The sequence below is a fragment of the Pristiophorus japonicus genome, chromosome 8 (genome assembly GCF_044704955.1).
Source record: "Pristiophorus japonicus isolate sPriJap1 chromosome 8, sPriJap1.hap1, whole genome shotgun sequence".
Lineage (NCBI taxonomy): Eukaryota > Metazoa > Chordata > Chondrichthyes > Pristiophoridae > Pristiophorus > Pristiophorus japonicus.
This window is the reverse complement of record NC_091984.1, coordinates 108,430,133-108,447,864: the sequence shown is the minus strand read 5'-3', so window position 1 is coordinate 108,447,864 and position 17,732 is coordinate 108,430,133. Positions and strand designations below refer to the sequence as shown.

General features: G+C 44.5%; 1 protein-coding gene across 1 annotated transcript in view; it reads right to left on the bottom strand.

Moving 5' to 3' along the window:
• Positions 1-1,045: 1,045 nt before the first annotated feature.
• Positions 1,046-17,732, bottom strand: part of LOC139268144 (adhesion G protein-coupled receptor D2) — a 490,127-nt gene continuing 473,440 nt past the window's right edge. Inside the window, exons 26-27 of the mRNA XM_070886179.1 lie at positions 8,841-8,856; positions 1,046-1,195 (exon numbers count right to left, since the gene is read on the bottom strand). Coding sequence (XP_070742280.1) covers positions 1,046-1,195; positions 8,841-8,856 — 166 coding nt within the window. The remainder of the gene's footprint in view (positions 1,196-8,840; positions 8,857-17,732) is intronic.

Sequence of the window (17,732 nt, the reverse complement as noted above, 5' to 3'; positions counted from 1 at the left end):
ACAACACAGTACAATCAATTTTAAAAGTGTGACAAAGAAAGTGGCAATACTGTGCCCTGCTATAAATCCTACCATTTTCCAGAGATTTTTAAATCCTCTGAGCCACGTATCCCTGTTATTTTATCATAATTACAACAACTGTTATGATTGTTATACTTTTGCCATCATAATTATCTTGCGACTCAACCAATCACTGCAGAAACTCAACTAACCAGGAAACACTCTATGTTGAATCCTACAGGTTCTGACTAAAGAACATTTGCAGCAATCAGATTCCTTTCTGTATCTGATAATATAAAGTTGTCAACATACTATCAAATCAAATATTTAATGCATCTTGCAGTATCTAGCAATGATCTAAAGCCATCTTTCAATTCCAGCAAGAATCAGCGCTGCTCCTTATATTCTTATCGACTGAACTGATTCACATTATTGACATACTTAAAGAGCAGCACCAACATCCAATTGCTATCCATAATTAGGACAAATCCTGATTGATGCTGAAGATGGTTAAATGCATCACACTGTCATTTATTTAAGGAATCTGCAGCTATGTCTGGTCTTGTTTTATAATCTGTACTATTTAAACTGTGATTCTTTGACCACAGTTGTTCCTACGTGGCTTAATAATTCAACTATGACTTTAGTTAACTTCAATCTGGATAATTCTTTCAGTCAGCAATCATACTGTAGATAAAAAAGCCCGATAAATAATTTGTAATGACAACTTTTTACAGCAAAAGCTCAATAAGCCATTCCTCATAGGACTGCTGTTGGTCTGATGTGTTTTAGTCAAGTGGAACAGAGATGGAGCTAAAGCGGAGGCTAACCTCCCTGATCTTATGAATGATAGCAAACTTTCAGGTGGCAGAAAAGGGCCTCACCCTTAATGATGACAGAACACCCATTATCAATCTGCTTTATCTGCTTCCTTAAAGACACTCAAGAGCTTTCTATACCACACACAGAGGTTCCACCATAGCATCATCACTTTCTAACCCAATGCACTACGCAAGTCAGAAGGCCACTTGTCATCTTAATTTAATCAGTCCAAATATAAGCTGCCAACTCGCTTCAGAGATGTTACATTCAGTGAGTAGCAGGAGCGATCCTCAAGCTCGATGGGCACGTGTAGGCTGCAGCCATCTTCCATATTCTCCTGTCCACTAGGAAGGGGACTGTCAGCTTTGCAACCCTGTAGGCAGATTTTAAAAATGTGTTAGATTAGAACAAGGAGCAGTATTTCTTTTTCTTTAAGAGCTTAAATGTCCCGGAAACTATTACTATCTATCGAAAGAGTTATGGGTGAGTGATTTGTGCTCCCAGTGGTAACTGTCTGGTCCCTTTTAATTGGTTTAAGTTGTACTGAGAGATACCACCTGTTCCATCAGAATATACCCACCGCCAGTTTCTAATGCTGACCGCCTTCTTTTCACGTTAGTTAGCTCTCTGAATCTTCATTAATCTCCCATTATAAAATTAATATTAGAATGAAATATTCCGCTTTATTACAGTCATCTATTCAAAATTTAAACTTTGGACAATATTTTTGAAAAACAGGTTGCATGCACCAAAGTTGTTGCCAACTAAAACTTTCGCTCTTTTTTTTAATAAACACAACTTTTTTCAATCTCTTCCATTTGTTCCAATTATAAAATGGTAATGGCCACTCAGTAAGTTCTATTGAAAAAAAACTAGTTTTTGGAAAGTGGTTTACATCAAACACCAATAAGAAAATAAATTCACAGCATTCGGAGATATTCTATGGATTGTATTAATGAAAGCTTTTAATTTCTCCTCCTATTCAGTGGTTACAATCTCTGAAGCCCGATGCCAACATTTCCAACATTCCATTAATTAACAGAACAATGGACAAGCTTTAGAAAACCAATCTGTAATTTTCAAAATAAAAGCACACAATTCAGCCTCTTCAGTTACAAAAACCTCACATCGCCATTTAAATTGTAGAGGTGACATAAAAGATTCAAGGCTACCTACAATTGAAAGCCAAAGCAAGCACATTGACAAAAAAAATCCATTTGCAAAAAAAAATAGAACTGTGAAATAAAAGATGCCATCCTTTTAAAGATGGTTTTAGTGAGAACTCAATTCTCATGTTAGCTGTTTTTTTTATCATGTTTTTTCTGTCTTTTCAGTAACTCTGCTCTGCGCAAAGCCCCAACACAAGTTGGACCTGAACTCCTCCATGCTCTGAGTCATTGTGCACAAGCTCGCTGACAAGCTGCCCTGTGTATGACTATCAACCTTCTGCAGTAGCCTGGGCCATCTGTTATGTATTGATGCTTGGGGTCACCGGGCTATATGCGCGTGTGCACGGTCACTGGTATATAAGCGCGTGTACTATGTCACGCGGGTACTTTGAGCGCGAATAAAGTTGGATCAGGTTTACACCCGAGGCAGTTTACAGTAACAAGACTCTTGAGTCATTACATTTGGCAACGAGGTAACTTAAGAACTTTCGCATGTACAATGGGCACTATTGGAATTCTTCACGAATTCATGGATGGTGAGGATTGGTCGGATTTCGTTGACCGCCTGGATCAATATTTGTGGCCAACAAAATGGAGGGAGAGGCTGACGCAGTTCAGCGCAGGGCGGTTTTCCTCGCCGTTTGTGGTCAGAAAGTTTACGGCCTCATGAGAACCTTCTCTCGCCTTTACCTCCAATGGACAAAGAGTACGAGGATTTGTGTGCTTTGGTGTGTGACCATCTTAAGCCAAGAGAGTGGATCATCATCTCACGCTATCGCCTCTATATGCATGTACATGCTGAGGGCCAGGATGTGTCAGGATTCGTCGCTGACCTGCGACGTCTTGCTGAGCCGTGTAAGTTCGAGAACATGTTGGAAGACATGCTGAGAGATTTCTTCGTGATAGGCATCAACCATGATGTAATTCTCCAGAAGTTATTAGCCGAAGAGAAGCTGAACTTGAGAAAGGCCATCGCGACTGCCCAGGCATGCATGACAACTGATGATAATTTGAGGCAGATATCATCGAAGATTCAGAGCTCCATGGTAAGTACTGTAAACAAGATTGTGGCGTCGTATGGCAGAGCTGCTTATGGCAAGGCCCACTCGACTGCTTATGTGAAACCTGTAGCTGCTCAGAGTCCGCCAACTGGTACAAATCTGATTTCACCCTGCTGGAGTTGTGGGGGCAATCATCGGCCTCATCAGTGTCAGTTTAAACAGTACTCCTGTAATGGCTGTTCGAAAGTGGGGCATCTTCAGAGAATGTGCCCACAACTGAGCAAACATGCTGCTGCTCATCTCATTGTTGATGATGACCAGTCTGGTGCTGGCCCAGATACACAACTTGAGGAGGAAGTGTATGGTCTGTATTCATTCTTGGCAAAGAGCCAGTCGATAATCGTTAATGTGAAGCTGAATAGCGGCCTGTATCAATGGAGCTGGACATGGGTGAGACTTAGTCGATAATGAGCCAAAGGTCATTCGACAAGCTGTGGGACACTGAGGCTGTGAAGCCTAAGCTGAGTCCAGTCAATGCCAAGTTGCGTACCTACACTAAGGAACTCATACCGGTGATTGGCAGAGCAGCAGTCAAGGTGTCATATGACGGTGTGGTTCAAGATCTACCGTTATGATCATCCCAGGCAATGGTCCAACGCTGTTCAGCAGGAATTGGCTCGAGAAAATCAAGTGGAACTGGAATTGACTCTGATCTGGAATCATGTGTGCATCAGTGCAATACTTGCATGCAGCTAAGCAAAGTACCAACGGAATCTCCACTGAGTCTTTGGTCGTGGCCATCTAAACCATGGTCGAGGCTACACATTGATTTTGCGGGCCCTTTCCTGGGAAAGATGTTTTTTTGTTGTGGTGGATGCATATTCAAAGTGGATAGAGTGTATTATTATATCATCCAGTACATCTACAGCTATTCTTGAGAGCCTTCGTTCATGTTTGCTACTCGTGGTTTGCCTGACATTGTTGTGAGCGACAACGGATCTTGCTTCACAAGTCTTGAGTTTCAGGAGTTCATGAAACTCAATGGTATTACACATGTCAGGTCAGCTCCATTCAAACCTGCTTCTAATGGTCAAGCAGAGCGTGCTGTTCAAACAATCAAGCAAAGTATGAAATGTATAACTCAGGGTTCACTGCAGATTCGTTTGTCATGTATATTGCTCAGTTACAGGACAAGACCACATACGCTTGCTGGGGTTACCCCTGCTGAGCTACTGATGAAGAGAAATCTCAAGACCAAGCTTTCTCTTATTCATCCTGATTTGAATGATTGTGTTGAAAACATATGTCAAAGTCAGCAATGGTATCATGATCGTGCTGCTGTGTCACGTGACATCTCTGTCAACGATCCGGTTTATGTACTGAACTATGGTCAAGGTCCAAAGTGGATTGCCGGTACTGTTACAGCCAAGGAGGGTAAAAGTGTGTTTATTGTCATGCTCAAGAATGAGCAAACATGCAGGAAACATGTTGATCAGGTCAAACTGCAGCACACGGATGAACTGGAACCGTTTGAGGAAGATGCAGTCAGTGACCAATCAACCAATGTTCATTCATCATAGGACTCTGCTGTCATTACTGAACCAGGACCTTCAGTCTCTGATGTGGTCATTACCACTCCTATCAGATCGGTTACTCAGCCTTCAGTCACAACTGACTCAGAACGCTCGCCCAGAACTAAAGTTGAACTGAGACGATCAACTCGTGAACGGAAAGTCTCAGACCTGCTAATTTGTAAAGAGACTGATATTAAGATGTTGAAAGGGGGATGTTGTTATGTATTGATGCTCAGGGTCACCGGACACCAGAGGGCGCCACTGTCGGAGGTCATCGGGCTGTATGCGCATGTGCACGGTCACTGGTATATAAGGGCGGGTACTATGTCACGCGGGTACTTTGGGCGCGAATGAAGTTGGATCAGGTTTACAACTGAGGTAGTTTACAGTAACAAGACTCTTGAGTCATTACACCATCAATGTCTGCAACAGAGGCCTCTGCAGCAAAACGAGTATGTGATCTCGAACTCTGGCTAGCTGGTTCCCATGGTGTCCTATCCCTCTCACCCTAGCTCCTGCACACTTGTGGTCGGTGATTCATTACGTGAAGATCTCCTCCTCTAGCCTACCCTCTAAAGTACGCATGGTACAAGTCTCTGAGCTGGTGCCCACCAGGGTCAGATCGAGTGACACTGCATGTTCAGGAAAGCTGCTTTCCTCTTCCCAAAGTGGCAGAGGGCACTCGACACAGTCAGCACCTGAAATGAAAGAGAGGGACAAGGGTTAGCTTTTAGTGTGAAGGGAGAGGAGAGAGAGAAGGGTGGCAGGTGAAAGCAGCTGCAGTTTGTCATGCAGCACAGGTTAAATGAGAGAAAAGCAAGAAGGGAAAAAGAGGGTATGTGTGAAACATCCCATCACTGCGTCTCCTCCAGCGCTACCACAGCCGTGACTCTCCCCTGCCCGTGATATCCAGCACTTTTCCTTCCGTGGAGGACAGGATGTGCAGGCCTCCTCCAGTCACGAGCTCCCGCTGCAAGTTGTGCTTGACCTGCTCCTGGAAGAAAGAGTGTGTGTCTGTGACACTTTTGTAAGGTATTTAGGGAATGTGATTGTCATGATAGAATAATTTGTATGTAGTGTGTAAGATGTGAGGTGTGCGGTAGTGAGAGTTGCAACAGTGGTGAGAGTAGGAAGTGCAGAGTGAGTAGGAGGAGAAGGAGGTGCAGTGAAGTGTGGCGTGGTGAAGTGATTGTAGGAGAGTGAGGGGAAGTGATGGTGGGGAATATTGTGAGTAGTGAGGCTGGAGGTGGTGGAGGCGTGAGCTGAGAGTAAGAGAGCAGGATTCTTACCTTGACAAACCTGGTGAGATTATTGAACTTTTTTCATCCCATGCAGCCATGTCCTGGGAGGCAGCATTGACCTCCTAAATCACTTCTACCCACTGGTAGTGAAGGTGTTGCCTGGAGGGCTTTCTGCCCCCGCAGGTAACAGGATCTCCCTCCTCCTGTCCATGGCCTGGACCACGGCTTACAAAGTGGCATCGGAGAACCTGAGGGCCTGATAGGTGGATCGTCTGCCGCCAAAGTGCACCTCCCCTTTAAATAGGTGCTGGCTGCCTTTAAGTGGCATCAGTCAAGCCCAAACAGATCCATTGGCAATGAATAGCATTCGTTGCAAGCCAGAGTTATTATAATGAACTGGCGGCAGCAATTTCACGTCGTCCCTGTGACTATATGAACAGGTGATTGTGATTCTCGCCCAGCCCACTGTGCGCCCATTTTTGGGTGTGGTAACATTTCTAAGCCATTGTAACCAATTCAGTAACGTTTGGAGCACTGTTCAGCTGCAAAACTATTGTGTCATCCTATTACATTTAGGACAGGCATTATTAGGACATTGGCTGGAATTTTCTGGGGTCTGTGCAAGTGGGAATGGAGGCGTGTTAGGAGGGACATGTGAAAAAAGTGGGAGCGAGTCAGGAACCCACCATCATCCTGCCCCCACGTTCCTTTCCCGCAGCCATGTTCGTCAGTGTAGCAACGACCCGACCGACAGAGGCGAGCGACCTAATTGGAATCATTATAAGCTTGTTTTCAGAGCCCTTTTCCCCCATACATTTTAAATTTCCCTGCATAGTCAAGGGATTCTCGTGTCTGTAAATCTGAGGCAGGAGTTCAGTGGCCATTGCTCCAGCTGATTAGTTGACAGCATGAAATATATTATAAAAGCTCCCACCTCACAGCTGATCACTTTCCTCAGGCAGAAGCTGTTGCTGACTGCATTCCCAGCACAGATTGAGCTTTTTCAGGCTGCAAGTGTTTCCAGCAAAGTCTCCATCCAGTGTCACCTCATTGGAAGAACCTCTCTCACCATTGACAGATTGCTTCTGTCATCGCTACTTCACCTACCATCAACATGGGTGTCTTTTATACTGTCTCACTTTGGTCCTCAGAATCAAACCACGATGAGCCTCAATACCAGCAGCACCAACAACACCAACATCCTTCTCCACAATCACCTGATGCTGCGCAGGACAGAGGGCATCAGCGCCCGGCCACATTGCTGCCTGGGAGGCCAGGGATGGCCTCATCATGGCAAGATTTACTTCACTTGATGGTGTACACCCTGGCTGCCACATGATGCACCAGGTTGGTACCACCCCACACCAGCACCATAAACCATCCCTGCAATGACCAAGCCATTCCTTTCACACTCATCACCATTGGGGGGGGGGGGGTTACCATTATGTCTCACCATTCACTGCAACTCACTAAGCCACTTCCAAAGGTGCTCACAAATCTGTCCAAGATCGGATAATAAAGATTTCTGGCCCAGAAATCGGGTCGTTTATGCCTCCTGTTAGCGCCCCAGGGGGTGCTAACCAGGCGCAAATGACTTTTCTGGCAAGCAGTCTCCACTGCTGTCCCCATCTCCACCATCTCTTCTTGCTCACATGTGAGTTTTAAGACACCAGGTGACAACACTACTCTATCTCACGTGGGGCCCACGTAGGTGTGCGTCTCTGCCCTGGTTCTGGGTGTGCTCATGTCTGGTGGCAGTGCGCCCTCAGAGGCTGGACGCTCCTCTGAAGAGTTATTTTCTTCCTGCACTGTGGGGTGGGTGGGAGCCTCTTGATGGACCCATAGGAGAGTAATAAGTTAGATGTGTAATTTGAAGAATGGGTGCAGAAACCATTATGCCCATGATGAACAGTCACTGGCTGCTGACACCAGTCCCCATATGAATGACTGCTGCATGTCATGTAGCTGTATGATATGTAATTCTATCACCAGGTTGCTGAGATATCCTCCTCGCTCTGTCTCCCACCTTCAACTGCTCGGTGACTCCAGATATTTCTGAAGCAGCCTCCTCTGCTGTTGTTAGGGTGACAAATGATGGAGGTTCACTGCTGGTTCCCCCCTTCTCCCTCTTATTGTGCGCTCTCTTTTCCTGCAAGATGGAAAGAGAAGGTTGAGTGAGAGTGATGGAATGAGTGTAAGGATTGGATGGGTTATATCTGTAGAGGGTGACTATGATGGAATGGGGTGCCAAAGCCAAGTGGCCCCCTTGTCTGCTGTTAGTTGGTATGATTGCATTAGGATGAAGGTGAGTGTGATGGGTGGCTAGTCAGATGAGGATGTGATAATGTAGATAGAGAGGTAGATGTACAAGGTATATTGGTGTGAGTAAGGATGTGCAGGACAAGGGTAGGAAAGGCAGAGTGATGGGGGTGTGATGAGAGACACAGCAGGATGAAAGGTGGCTTTGCACTCACCTTTCTTGATCTACTGAGGTCATTGAAATGTTTGCATCACTGCAACCAGGTCCTCCTGACCACATCCCTGCTGGTGCCCTCCCTGCAATCACCAACCAAGTTGTTTTGGTCTCCTGGGGAGGTCACTTCCACTCATTGGAAGGGAAGAGGACCTCCCTGCATGCTCTGACTCCCTCCATAAGCATCTGGTAGGAGTCATCGGTGAACCTCTGCCTCTGTGCAGTCATTGTCAATGTGTTTGCAGCACTCCAATGCTGTAGTGCACTGGCAGCACTATGTTACATTAATCCGCAAATGTAATGTGGCCAGGGCCCCTTTAAAGCTCCTGGCTGAAAACGTATCACGAATGACGTCACCAGACCCGCACCGTCTCTTTGGGTCGGGGCTCAATAGGCCCTATTAACATAACGTTGTTCTATGGAACAGGATGGAGCCAGTAAGGGGTTCACGACCCGTCATGGCCACTGCTCGCACTGGACCCGCCCAGGTAGGAAAGTTTCGGCCATTGGCTTAAATTACCCCAGTGTGGAGCTCACCTTTTACATTTTATGTGCTGCACATTTCTAGTTCTACAGCTCAGGTACAGCTGCATTGCAGTAGGGCCCAGCTGTTACTATTGAGAATACTATTTGCATTTTGATGTATAGATAAAAGACGACTGAAATGGCATGAGAAATTACAGCAATGTATAAACATTCATCTTCATTGTAGGCACCTCATACTTTGTATCAGACAATATACTCCAAGCAGACTGCAGGTAGCCAGCCCATTAAAGACTGTGGCAACCAGGCATGGGCAACTGCCCATGACCTAACTCACACCAAGTCCCGCTCACCCATCACCCCTGTGCTCACTGACCTACATTGGCTTCCGGTTAAGCAACTCAATTCCAAAATTCTCATCATTATTTTCAAATCCCTTCATGGCCTCGCCCCTTCCTATCTCTAATCTCCTCCAGCCCCACAACCCCCCCGATATGGCTGCGCTCCTCTTATTCTTCCCTCTTGAGCATCCTTGTTGCCAAGGCCCCAAGCTTTGGAACTCCCTCCCTAAACCTCTCCATCTCTCTACCTTTCTTTCCTCCTTCAAGACGCTCCTTAAAACATACTTCTTTGACCAAGCTTTTGGTCACCTGCGCTAATTTCTCCTAAGGTGGCTCAGTGTCAAATTTTTTATCTCATAATACTCCTGTGAAGCGCCTTGGGACATTTCACTACGTTAAAGATGCTATATAAATACAAGTTGTTGTTGTTGTTGTTGCCTGACCAGTGTTTTCAGTCTTAAGATATGAAAGTGATAAAAGGGGCCGGTTCCACTGGAAAAGATGTTTACCTTAGCAAATACACTTAGATGCCTGGTCTTTTTACATCGTGCCAAATGTTGTAGCCCAAACATTGCACTAACAAGTGCTACTTGATTGACTTGAACCCCCTTGAGTGAGTTGTTTCTCAAGCTGCAATGGAGCTGGAACCTGGTCTAGTGGCAGTCACTTTAAATCAGAAACAGTTTTGTTGATTCTTAACAACAAACAAATGGGCTAGAATTTCCGCTTCATTTTTGGTGGTTTTCTCGGCGGTACTGCTCATTTTCGGCGGCAAACCACCCGGCGAAAATTTCCACTCCATTTTTTTTAAAGAGTTCCGCCGGTGTTTTCGAAATATCGCTGGGGAGCGGACTGCCGACATGCACCGCTGAGAAAACTGCTACCATCCAAGTTTGGGCTCAGCGCTGACCCGTAGGTAAGATCGAAAAAACCGCCCACGAAAAGCAGTCGGAGCAGGGCGGTAGGTAAGTACTCCTGCAAAGAAAGGTAAGTTAAAGGGTTTTTTTATAACTCTTTTAAAATTATTTTACAGCAATTAAGTTAAAAAGAATGTTTTCTGTTTTTATATTTTCTGTTTCTTGGAAAAAATATTTTTTGTGTTTTCCCCCTCCCTCGGCCCAACCGCAGACTCGGTCTAAATTTGAGTATTTACCACCCATTTTGATTAAGAACCGCCCAATTTGCCCAGGATCGCGTTTAACCGCCGAGAATCTACGTATAAGATCCATTTTCTCGCCAGGCGGTATTTTTTCTTTTTTTTATGCCATTTTTTGCTGGCATTAATTTAAGAATTTTAGCAATCTTTCTGGGCGGTAATCTGGCGGTGGTGGGCTTTATGGAAATTCTAGCCCAATGTGCTTAGACTCGTGGTGAATCCCATTCAGCTATGTTGTGATCAAAGGGAATATTGGATCAGCAGAGGGAATACTGGTTTGCATTCTGTAGCAGTTTAGCACTGTTTCTTGTTACTATAAGCACCCAACTGTCAACCTGTCAGCGACGTTTCACAACTCCTACTTGTTACACTGCCACCCCCCTCAAGTTCCTGTCAAAGTCAAACATCTCTCACACACAAGGGCCTAAAAGAGGAAAAGAATATAGGTCTGGGAGGTTTAAAAATACATTAGGATTAACAGGATGTCCAACTGGGAGATACTTTCCAGGGTTGTGTGGCAGTGTAGTTCCTGGGGACAGGGGAGTTAATTGCAAGGATAAATTATACATTGCGTGAAACTAAGCAAATGTAACATTTAATCAAGACCGAACTTATTAAACAGTCCACAACAGAAAACTTGGAATTTTTCATGAGAACAGATCCCACAAGCTGCAAGAGCCCCCTTGAGTCATTTACTGTCACTGGGAGAACAAATCAGCTGGAAAATATCTGAAGAAAATTAGTACGTTTTTAATGGTGATTTGTAGGATACTAATTAATATATTTATGCCATTTCCTAAAATACAGTCTGTGTTTTATTTTCTGAGCATACCTGCAGTCTAAAGGTTAATTCTTCTCATCTGAGTTAAACATTTCACTTACGTATTCATTCGCTTTAGTGCCATCTTACATTATAGTATTGAAATTATTCTCAGTGGCATTTATACCAAATCCATTGGCATTTACCTGTGAAATTCCTTTTAATGCCATTTGAATGCAGTTAGAGGTGCATTTTCCAATTGGCGGAGTACAGGTTTGAACCCTAAACCTGCTTGTGCTACTTTCCTCTATGCATTACTAAAATAAACAGGTTAACCCCTCCCACACTAAGTATTCGTACATAAACTTCGCCCATCAGAAAATATGCATTTAAAGCAAAAGGACAGATGTAAGTATTTAACGAATATACAGAGGAATTTCATAAGCGTGGACTCACACATTAAGAGTAATTTCAACTTGTATATATCCATTATGTTTATAGCAGGTTTCAAGTATTAAACTATACAGACAATAAAACAAATTCCTTCATCCTGTTATCTGTCTAATGCATTAATTCATATTATTGTACAAAATGATATTACAAAATCATTTCCTGAGTATCTATATTTCCTATGACAATATTAGACTTGCAAATGGAAGCTCGTAAATGTCTTACATTATTGCACCACTGTCTAAAATAAAATGGGACAAAGATCCAAACTAACTTTTTGAAAGCCACATGGTAGAAGTTGCAATTGTCAAAGTCCGTTTACAAAGATTTAATTCATTCAGACTACATTCCTGCATGTTCTATTGTTACACAGGCTTTAACTCAGTTATTATAACAAGTTGTTTTAAACGAGTTAATAACTGCGTGCAGATAGCACACACAGAAATGTAGAATGAGTACATTAAGCATTTATGCATGGTCTTTGCAGGCCAGAATTTCTACCCTCAAAATCAGCACTGTAATCCAAGTTCATTCTGAAAACTGAGACTCCCAATGCTGCTTCCAGAGTGAGCCGTTTCAAGAGTCTCACTGCCGAGCAATGATTAGGGACAGCACAGAGGCTACAACTAAGACAGCCAAGTTTGAATGTCAGACTTGACCCTCATTGGCATTTAATTTTCCAGTACATGTTAGGTGGGCTGGAGGACTGAAGAAACATTGGGGCCATACTTCCTGTTGTGTTGACCAAGGAAATTGGCCCCCTTGCCCAATTACAAAGGAGGGTTGTGGGACAGTGTCTAAGTCTAGGATTTTTTTTTACAAAGGTAAGATTAGACTAAAGCAGCAACTACATCACTGTAGCATTTGAGGGCTTATGACCAACGTGGGTTAGGTGCAAGATACTTTCCCAACACATCTAAAGTGTCAAGGCATTTTTACAACATATCCTCTTTATTTTTTACATTAAGATGTTTTAATCACTGAAATTAATATACTTTAGGATAGAAATTACTGATAGTGATAGTAACAGATAAACCACAGATTAAACAGTTCATGGTGGAATCTTGTACAAATGTTTTAAGCATTGATCTATTATATCGGTAACAGTAATTTCTACCCTTTTATATAAAAACAGAAGGTGTGTACCATTAATCTGTCTTGGGCTTGTAACTGTAACACTGAGGATAGTATTACAGTACTGTCAAATTGGGAATTTCCTGAGATTTGATGACTTCTGCCAGTCTGACATTGATGCATATTATCAACTGTACCCGGAGAGTCTGAAATGTGTTTTTTTTCCTCTCTTATAGAGGTACAAGTTAAGTGTGCAATCTGCTCTCATGTACATCACTGAAGTGCCTCACATTCCTCGTGCGAGAATCTAGCAAAGATCATCAGGAGGAAATTTGACCATGGCAGAACGCCACAGAATTTCTGATCCTATTCTCACCCAAAGTTCGCATATGTGTACTTTCTGACATGGGTCACTGGTTCCCAATCAAGGTCAGGAATCTGGACGATTTTGCACTTCCTAACCAAGAGGTTCTGAGGCGACTAGCAGTGCCTCTGCCAACTTAAGATCAGCAAACTGCACAGATCAGGGTTTGAGCCTGGAAGCTCAATTCTACATCAGGCAATATATTTACCTCCACTCTGCCTTTTAAAGATAGCCTTTCCTTGGGTCTGTAAAGCAAGGGGATTAACTTTACAAGTGATTATGGGCTGCACCAAAGGATCTCCTCGCAATATAAGTTTTCTTGTTTCTTTCCCAATATGAGCAGTTATACAAATTAGTCACACTGTTGAGCCTAACAAACAGAAAGAAATTTGTCAATTAGCTGATGCAGCAAGGAGAAAGTTCATCTGGGAACACGAATAAATATTCAGATTGCAGTCAGCCTAGGGCAGCTTACAAGTTTATAAAATAAACAATAACACGACCATTTGAACACTCTCCTTGACATCCAACAGACTCCTACTGATAAACAAACGAAGTGCGAGAGGGGAATAGACATACACCTTGCCCTTGGCAGGCTGACTTTTACATGCCTGTCGAATTCCAATTGATTTCAATATGGGAATTAAGTTCTGCCACTGCCATTTACCTAGTACCCAACGTAATTCTGCTTTGTTTGGATGTAAAGGCCATCAATTTCAGCAAAGAAGTGTTAGTAGTGGGTTTAAGGGTCTTTCCCAGATTGTAAACAGATCACAATCTGCCTTCAGCTCCCAAGCACTGCAGGGTATACTAAACTATCAACATTGCATTCTCACACCCCAACCTACTTGGCAAGGGATCATGCATGTAAACACCTTATTAATCGATAACTTTATAAGTATAAGATAGGTCGCTGAATATTCTTCTCAGCGTTTACCTCACAGGGACTATCAAACCACAAAAAACAAATCGAAAGCCCTTCAGTGTTGTAAGTTGAATTTGATACAGCGAAAGCAAGCTCTGTAAGTCCATGGAAATGTTCATTCAGCAACAAGTTCAAGCAATTCATATTCTCCCGATGTAGCTGCTGATCACCTCCTCATTGGCCATTGATTTGTCATTTATTCTCACACGAAACAAATTAGAGGACCTTGTCCTGAGTGAAAAACAGTGAGAGTTTCTTGGGCCATCTCTATAGTATTTTCATACATTCAAATCTCCTTCTTACCTTTTTGTGTGGCTTATCGCTATCTTCCAGGGTGCTTAGCAAGTGCTCCGTGGACCTCCATGCCCCATAATGCAGGGTGGCAGCACTCAATGTATCATTCATAGACGGTCCCTTTTATCGAGGATGACTTTCTTCCACGCCAAAAAGGGATGAATTCACAGGTGTTTCAATGAAGGACCTAATATTCCAGGTCCCGAACTACATGTTGAAGGGTGGAAGATGCCTGTGCGTGGATTTTTTTTAATGTGTGGTGGCCATTGCACACCAGCCACCACACGGGCTTGACAGAGCTAGGTCTTGGTCCAGTGGCAAGGATTAACCAAGACGACTGGAGACCAGCTCTGCTGCACGGACCTAGTGCGCACACATATCGCAGTGTGGGCTGGCCCGTGCTGCCCCTGGGCCCCCGAACTCACGCCTCTCCTGCGCCCCAAACTCGCCGCTCCTGCTGTACCTGCCCACGCTCCAATCAGCGACCTGGACCTGGTGATGTCTAATCCAGTCGCCCTCTTCACAGCCGTCGCTCTCCAGCATATGAAGTGGTAGGCTCCTTTGAAGGCCCCGACCTGCTGATGGTCCTTGCAGGTCAGGGCAGCTGCTCCTTGTTGTGGGGTGGGAGGGAGGAGTTGGATGAGGGGCATTGCAGTGGGGAGGGAACTCAATGTGTAGCATGGCTACGGGTCCTGAGGTGTTCACCATACGAGGCATCTATCATTGAATTGCTCAGGTGGGAGAATTTACAAGATACTGGGACTGTGGAATTTCACAGAACGTGCCGAAGTACTGATATATACCATATTAATCATATATTATATAATTTGCATATTCCCTTCCAGATTACATCAATGGGTCAACACACAAATTCTGTACAAGTGCACAGTCATGCATGTGCTGGCAATACAGCATCTAGATGAACTGTTCCAATGCTTTACAGGCCAGCCTCCTCCATAACCTTTGGTTGGTTTAAAGCTCTGATACCTGTATCATATCTCACACCAAGTCCTGCTCACCCATCACCTATGTCCTCACAAACAGTTACACAGGTCATGAGCAATAAAGAAAACTGCATCAAAAAAGTTCATGCTATAAATGAAATGCTCCAGCAAAAACCTTCCTCGGCAGTTACCGATCTGATACTGTAGTCAGATTTAGTCTGATTGAGTCCTATGGTCAGATTCAATGATATATCAGATTTGGTGCTGTTGTCAACCTATCAAAGCTGGTTCATCCTGTGCGTATTAAAAAACGCAATGAAGCAACAGCAGCTCTTTTTTTGCTGGTCTTTCTTACGTTACCCTCCCCACTGCAATGCCCATCAAGCAACCCCTCCACCCCCCCCACCTCACAACATTGCTGAGGTACAGTTCCACGGACCTTGCCCATGCCCCAGCAACTTGCTCATCATACATGGGCCTAGACTATGTTATTCATTGGCAGTCCCTCGAAATTGAGGAAGACCTGCTTCCACTCTAAAAGTGGCTGAGCAGTCCAATATGGGAATGACAGTCTCTGTCACAGGTGGGGCAGACAGTGGTTGAAGGAAAGTGTGGGCGGGGAGTCTGGTTTCCCGCACGCTCCTTCCGCTGTCTGTGCTTGATTTCTGCATGCTTTTGGCGATGGGACTCGAGGTGCTCAGCACCCTCCCGGATGCTCTTCCTCCACTTTGGGCGGTCTTGGGCCAGGGATTCCCAGGTTCCGGTGGGGATGTTGCACTTTATCAAGGAGGCTTTGAGGGTGTCCTTGAAACGTTTCCTCTGCCCACCTGAGGCTCGCTTGCTGTGTCGGAGCTCCGAGTAGAGCGCTTGCTGACGGAGTCTCGTGTTGGGCATGCGGACGATGTGGCCCGCCCAACGGAGCTGGTCAAGCATTGTCAGTGCTTCACTGCTGGGAATGTTGACCTGAGCAAGAACACTGAAGTTGGTGTGTCTGTCCTCCCAGGAATTTGCAGGATCTTGGAGGAATCGCTGCTGGTACTTCTTCCAGCGTTTTGAGATGTCTGCTGTATATAGTCCATGTCTCTGAGCCATATAGGAGGGCAGGTATCACTACCGCCCTGTAGACCATAAGCTTGGTGCCAGATTTGAGGTCCTGGTCTTCAAATACTCTCTTCCTCAGGCGACCGAAGGCTGCACTGGCACACTGGAGGCGGTGTTGGACCTCGTCATCAATGTCTGCCCTTACTGATAGTAGGCTCTCGAGGTATGGAAAATGGTCCACATTGTCCAAGGCCCCAGGAAAATCAATGCTGGGGCACTCAAAGACCCAGTTAAGAAAGCCCTATACAGCCAGTGCTTCACTGCTCACCTAGCGACCCTTGATGACCCCGAGACGCAGAGTGCGCATAGCGCCTGGCCTGCCCTCAAGGCCTCCATAACCAGCGCCTGCGAAGAGATCATGTTATTAGAAACATAGAAAATAGGTGCAGGAGTAGGCCATTCGGCTCTTCAAGCCTGCACCACATTTAGGACACCACAGCCAATTCCAATCCCTTTCTTATCTAAAGTTCACACATGCACAATTTTCAGTAGTGATTGCAAGATAGCAATTAGGAGTGGGCACTTTAGTGATTTTCTCCTTACTCACCCAATGGCACTGAGGCCAATTGTAGCACCTCTACTGCTGCCCCAGCTGAGATTAGCCATCTCCGCACTGATCAGGTATCTAACCCAGGATCTTAACCAGTTGAGGTCTCAGTGGAGTTATTGATGCATTTTATTTTTCTGTGTCAGCTAGAATTGGCCAATTTACAGTTGTTATTAATGCTGGAGCATCACGCAGGTTGGTGATCGATTTATTAAAGCCCTAGAGTTTCGGCTTGTGGGAAAATGTTGCAGAGTTTCAGCAAAGCAGGTGCCTCAAATCAATTTAAAAGGGTGCAGGGAGATGCACTGACTTCACCAACAGACACGATAATCTCACCAGAGCTGCAATGTGATACGGCCATGTATACAATGAAGCAGCTTTACAGAGTGCTCTCCTGATTTGGGCTGTTACAACCGGGACTAACATCAGTCCCTGAGAACGCAGTAGGTCTTTTCAATAGGTCAAGGTGTTTGTCAGCATTCACTTCACTTGGGAACATAGTTGGAGTTGAGTAGCCAGCTTAGACGCAGCGGTGGGATCTGGGTTTTGAAGTCGCCTTTAAAATGTAAATATTGTGAAATCTTATAAGCTGGGTACAGAGTAGAAAGGACATCCTGGTTCTGTTTGTAATGCACACTATCAATCTGAAATCCAAACAACGACACAATGGTACTTAATATGCAGCTCCTGTATATTAAATGTCATCCACTGTCCACTGAAAATAATTCCATTGGGGAGGAGTGCACTCCTCAACTACAAAGGCACTTTATAAATCTTGTTCATTTAAAGAGATTTCTTTGCAGCAGGTCTGGGAGGTATGGCTTCCCAATCCTGTGTATGATGAGTTAAAAGATCACTGTTAATCAGCACGCTAACCTGGGACCCTTTCACTGGCTTTGTCTGTCAAGGCTAACGCAGCTGCTCATAATATACAACAGAAATGCTGCATCTGGTTGGATCATGGCAAGTCAGCCATTGTAATACTGTACCGTGACTGTACTTGTTCACAATCC